Below are 6,000 nucleotides of genomic sequence, written 5' to 3' on the forward strand. Positions count from 1 at the left end.
TTGTGCGTCATTGTGGCTACAGCATGGCTAAAAAAACAATGATGCAGCCATCACATAATTTTGTAGCCATGTGTGGGAGTTAAAATCACACTCGCTCACCTACAAAACGACACAGCAGTTTTTATTTTATTTTTGTTCACTTATCCGAGATAGATCAGTAAATAAAAGTAGTGTGATAGCACCACAGTGGCAAAGGAGAAGTAACCTGAGCGGGACAACACGGAAAGAGAGGGAGAAGCGCATTGGAAAGCAACTTTTTAAAATGCAGCACATAACCACAAACAAAAAAAGCAGAAGAGATGGGTTGCGGGCTGAGGGAGGGTTTGGGAGCATGAAACAACCTGGCATTTGAGGGAAGTAGCAACACAGCAGACAGGAGAGAAGAAAAACAACTGAGGAAACAGAGCAAACAGAGAAACACACTGGTGAAAGAGGAACTTGGAGCTGGGGGAGAAGCACAGAGAGAGCAGCACAAGTGTGGGTGGAAAGAGAGAAGCATGCAATGTGTAAGGGCCGAAAAGCACTCAAAGCAGAGGGCTGGAAAACACATGCACTGCCATGGAGTACTAAACAAACAAAAAAAAGTAGTTCCCTAAATGCGAGCAGTGGAAGCACAGCAGCCTGCCAATCAAAGAGATGTCAGATGCTATGTTCCATGGAATAGACACACACTGGATGGATAGGCTGAAACCAGGGAAACCATTTAACAGAAAGAATGCAGGTACAAGTGGCAATAAAACAAGTCCATGTTAAGCACTGTGATGGCTATAAGCCTCTGTATGTTCGTGGTAGGATCACAATATGCCTTTTGCAACCAGACAGATGTACTGTCGGATATCATGATCCTAAAAATATCCTCCTTCATTTTATGGGCTGGTGGCCTACACTCATTCAGTCTATATGTGGGGCTCCATGGTTGTTGGTCTGTAGCAGATTTCAGTCCAGCTTCTATGCACAACATCGCCCCACAAAGAGCAACACGGCAGCGCTACACAAGGAGAAAGGAAGGATTGCTCTTGAAGAGCTTTCTTTTGCTGTATGCCGCTCAGTCCCTATTCACTTCATGCGCTGGACATGCACACCAGTCCTTTTCCTCAAGCCACTTTGGATTTCCATGGCAGTGCTTCGTTCTGGGCTGCAGCCTTCTGCTTCTCTTTAGGAGGCTGTTTTTATGATGCAAGTCTACTGTCAGACACAGCTCGTTTAATTAGTAATATCCATACATCCATGAGGCCCTGTGTACGTGTATGCTGCTATTGAGGGCTAAGTGCGTCATTAAATTCTGCGTCCTATCAGTTCCAGGGCTCTCGGGAACTGGTGCAATAGTTGGACACACAGTGCACCTTCTTACAAACTTTTAAGGCCTGTGGGTGGGTACAAAGCTGCAGCATGTGGCAAAGTCGGAATAATACTTGCATCCCAAAAATAAAGGAAATAGCTGGCAGTCGTTGCGCCATTTACAAATATTATTTTCTTATTCCTCCTTTTGTCCGTAACAGCTTAATAGTTGCCGTTTTTCTCAAGCCGACTTGTATGAATGTTCTCCTTTCGGTAGCTGTTTGTTTTAATTAATTCTTTCTGTCACTCATTCACCTACCTCTCCCATCCATCCCTCAGTCCCAATCCCTCTTCCAATCACTCACTCCATCTACTCATTTCTCCTTTTCTTTCCCTCCTTACTCCTGTTTGAAACAGGGTCTCTAATTGGCTCGGGTTTACACCCTGCCCTAGTTGGGACCCTCACTGTAGTCACTAAAAATAACCTGTGCTCACTCCCTCGGGAAGCTTGGCAAGAGCAGTCTGGCTAATCACCAGAGGCAATCTGTAAAGTATTTCTACACATACACACAGTAACACAGTGAAAACACCAATTTAGAAAAATATCCAATATTTATTTGAGTAAAACAGGACAAAAATGACAAAAATCCAACATGCAGAGATCACGTTGTGGAGTTATCAATATTCAGTAAAGTTCTAGTTCTTAAGAAACAGTAGCTCTAACTGGGGCTATCAGGTCACGCTTGCCCGGGACAAACCACAAGTTCAGTTCGACCGCAAGGGAACGCAGGCTGCATACAGTAGTCAGGGAGACCCCTGCACAGTACTTTGGATATGTCAAAACTTCACGATGGTGCAAGGCGCAGGGGTGGTGGGGGTGTAGCTAAAGCAGTTGATGCGTCTGTTTCTTACTGCTGGGCAGGGTTTTGGCACATTAACACGCCTGGACAGTGCATTGCGTAATGGGGGTGAGGCTTCACTGTACCAAGTGGTTCTGGGAGGCGGTGCAGAGTCGTTGAGCTGCTAACGTCCGGGGACGATGCAAGGCAGAAGGGAGGTGATGCGTTGCCTGCAGGTGATACCTCGGTTCCATAATGCTGTGCGGTACCGATAAGGAAGTCAGCGGCCAAGCAACGAGCCCTCTTTTTTGCAGCGTTAATGTCGAACCACTGTGCCGCAGCTGCAGTGTAGGAGTCGGAGCAGTGTGTCTCGGACTTTGGGGACGCCGTGCTTGGGACTCCCACAGTGGTGGTTCTTCAGAAGCGCTGTAGCATCGTCGGAGCCTATGTTATAAGTCACAGTCGGTGTGTCGAGCGGGATCCACGGCTTCGGTACCAACAGCAGCAGAGTTGCAGACAGACACCGGTTCTGAAGTAGCGCTGCGTTGGTTTCTTCTTCTAACATGGATACTCACTTCCAAGGGCCCAGGAACTGGTATTGACACTACTTGGCAAGTAGGGTTGTCAGCCGATGCACAAGTATACAAAAAGCGATGGATCAAATGCTCCCCTCCACCAAAGGCCAAAAAAGTAATTAAAATAACAGTTTGCCAAGATTTAGGAACTGAGTTACTTGACACATGGCGTGAACTTTGCAGACAGGTTGGCAAAAGCCCAAGCCCAGGCCTAGTAGAGGCTCTGCACGACTGCAGGCGTTGCCTAACAAGTACTGATGGCTGGGGTATTTGGCAAAGCATATGGTCAAAGTTACACATCTGGTTTATGGGCACTGGCTAGGCTGTGCCCTTCATGTACTGGAGTTAGGAGTAGGGAGTGGGCAAAACACACTAGTCAAAATATATCATTAGAAGTTATGGCTGTGATCTGAGATTAGCAACACAACCTCATTTTAAAATAACTTGGACATTTCCATAAAATAATCTTCTCATTTGATGATACATTTGAGTTATGATACTAAAATTCCACATTTTAAGGTTTGCCCCCCTTCCCTCCTAGCTTTCGGGAAGAGTTGCACAGCTATTAAATTTTAAATTTTGGGAAAATGTTTTTTAGTGTAAAGCAATATTTGTCTTTAGCAGTTACATTTGAAATATCTGAGCAATGTAATGTAATGTGATGACTTTAGAGAAGCATTGACATATCAATCTGTTCATATTTTACAAAGGTGCGACGTGTGCTGGCTCTTCTAGAAAACCCGTTCCAAGATGAGTGTTTACAGGAGGTGCAGGAGCGTTCGTTACCTGAAGAGGAAGTTGAAGATGCTGCTGCTGGAGCATGTAGTTCTGCTGAAAGGACGCCTATCTATAGCAGTAAACCCCCACTTTGGGCCTCAGAACTCTGTGTCACATGATCTTCATAATTGCTTTGTTGGTTTTTACCACTCACAGAGGGAAAGTCAATTACTCTGTAGTGGAGAGTCCAACAAGCCAATATTAAGGTACTATTAAGTTGCTGAAACATTCTGTTTGGGTATCTCACAATATAGCTGTGACTTTCCTGAACCCTCGCAGGTTTTGGATAGAGACTCACTTTTTCATTTTTAGGACTTCTTTCACGCAGCAATAAGGTTTTACCGGGCTTAATGCGGGCAGGATTGTAAATGGCATACTTCATCTAACCTATGTACGAGAAAAGGAGATCTGCTTAAAATGGAAACTACTGCATAACAAGTTGCTTCATATTCGTCTGTTAAAAGAAAAAAAGAGGGTGTTTACTGGGAATTTAGGATTTTAAAATGATTACATACCCAAAGGCAGTCTGTTTTTACATGAAGACAAAAATAGAAAGTCAGATATCTGATATGTTTTTGTCCGATGACCAACTGATAGTATGTTTTAGAGGTGCCAACTTGCAACTCTTTACCATTAGATATGTAAAAAGGAGTTAAGATGTACATTATTTAGATTTACTGTTTTTTTGGAACCGCTTCTAAATAGACTCTTTGACTCGTGTCACCATAAGATTTCTTTTTAATTGCAAGCTCAACTCAAGAGGTTGTTAGGATCATGCTTGGCATATCTTAAGTGACAAACAAAATGCTGTGCACTTTGATAGTATGCAGAATTCTTGATCAGCCAGTTGTATCTATATGTAAACATGTCTATAAACGTGTGTATATTCATTTTTCTGTAAGATATTCACAATTGTACAGGTTGAATAAAAGCTATTTGTTCAACTTTTTATCACATTTTTGTTTTGTTACATTTAAAAGGCTGGCATTAATTTTATTGTGCTTTCTTACCTGTATGTTATAGTCTCTTTCCTTTTCTGAACACGTGGATACTCTTCCCTGTAATGGACAGACTAAAAACTGCTTCTGTAACTGTTACTTCAAAGCTTTGCACTCTATGACGTAAACCAGTCTAAACGTCTCGTGCCTCTCGCTTCCTTCTCAGAGTGTATCCATTCCTTTCCCACTTCAAATCTTGGGGGAAAAGGAGCCAATCAATGTACATTTTGACCTGATCTCTGAGAGGGTCAGCGATGGGCATTTGGTAATTTTTATTTTTGTACACATGCCCCTAATGATGGTTCTAAAGGCTTCCCAGATGGTTTCCATGTCCCTAATCAAACCCACATTGAGCCTGAAGTAATCTAAGATAGCTTCTCTCAGCTCACTTCCTAGGCTTCATCCAGGAGGGCCCCCACCTTTTTGTCGCTAGCCATCCCTACTCATGGACAACCCTGGAACCGCACGCACACTAGTCTGCCAGTAGCCCAACCTGGACCGCATGCCATGAACCACAGAGTAGAAAGTGCCCTCCTGCTTTGGGGTGTTTCTGTCTCCTCACGTCCACAAGTGTATGGCCTTCCCTAATTGCTCAGCAGCCAGCAACCACCCCCCCCCCCTCTCCCTCGGGTGGCAGCTTGGACCTATCTCAGGAGTTGTATAGAATGTAATTAAAGTCCCCTTCCCTCCAACGTCTTTTGTCTCCCTCAATAGTGATGTGGGGTTACTGGAAAGAAGCCAGGGTCATATATATATATGTATTAGGGCAATAGTATTTTACTGACTCCGATATACGAATGTTATTACAATTGGACCTAGCCTCTAAATCATCATTTCATTTTTTTCAGCAATGACTTGGAGGACCTTTTCCCATGTTTTATAGATTTGCACTCTTTGTTGGGTCAGGGTCCACTGCAGTTGCGATGCGACGTTCTGCTTCTGTGAGATGGTCAACCTCTGTATCGAGTTTACTGGTGATGGAGTCCATGCAGAATGTGAGGGCGTCCTTTTTGAGTCAATGGAGACCAAGCTCTCTTGCATGGTTTTCAGCAGCAACTTCATTTTTCCCTGAATCAGGAGCCATTTCAGTATCATCAGTAGGCGGCAGCCCCTAGGACGCCACTCTGGAGCCAGGTCTAGGCTCAAAAGGCAACTTTAACTGTCTGGTATCGGCCTTAACCATCTTAAAGGAGGGACTCCACTCAGCCTGGTGTTAATGACTCAGTCGCAACCACTGCTACTAGGGAAGAATCACTCTGTCTACTCCATTAGCCACTAGCCCAGTACTCTCCTGCATGGCCCTGATTTGCACTTCCACTGGCTACCTCTGCAACCCAGAAGAGCACCATTCAGCCTCCCGGACGCAGCACTCCACGTGTTAAGCTAGTCCCAGTCCATATTTTTGTGGTGGTGGGACCCAGGGGCGCAAACAATTAGGGATTATACATAGTGCCCCGGGAGTTGTGCTGGCCTACAGTAGTCGATTCTGCCTTCACCGCGACTCCACACCAATGTCAGCAGAGTGTAGCATAA

At 44.6% G+C, this 6,000-nt stretch overlaps 1 protein-coding gene across 1 annotated transcript in view; it reads left to right on the forward strand.

Annotated features, from left to right (window-relative positions):
• SELENOO (selenoprotein O) overlaps positions 1-4,418 on the forward strand; it is a 169,934-nt gene extending 165,516 nt beyond the window's left edge. Inside the window, exon 9 of the mRNA XM_078678991.1 lies at positions 3,403-4,418. Within this exon, the coding sequence (XP_078535117.1) occupies positions 3,403-3,597 (195 nt within the window). The 3' untranslated portion in view covers positions 3,598-4,418. The remainder of the gene's footprint in view (positions 1-3,402) is intronic.
• The last annotated feature ends 1,582 nt before the right edge of the window (positions 4,419-6,000 follow it).

Source organism: Lissotriton helveticus, chromosome 1_1 (assembly GCF_964261635.1).
Source record: "Lissotriton helveticus chromosome 1_1, aLisHel1.1, whole genome shotgun sequence".
In the NCBI taxonomy this organism is placed as follows: domain Eukaryota; kingdom Metazoa; phylum Chordata; class Amphibia; order Caudata; family Salamandridae; genus Lissotriton; species Lissotriton helveticus.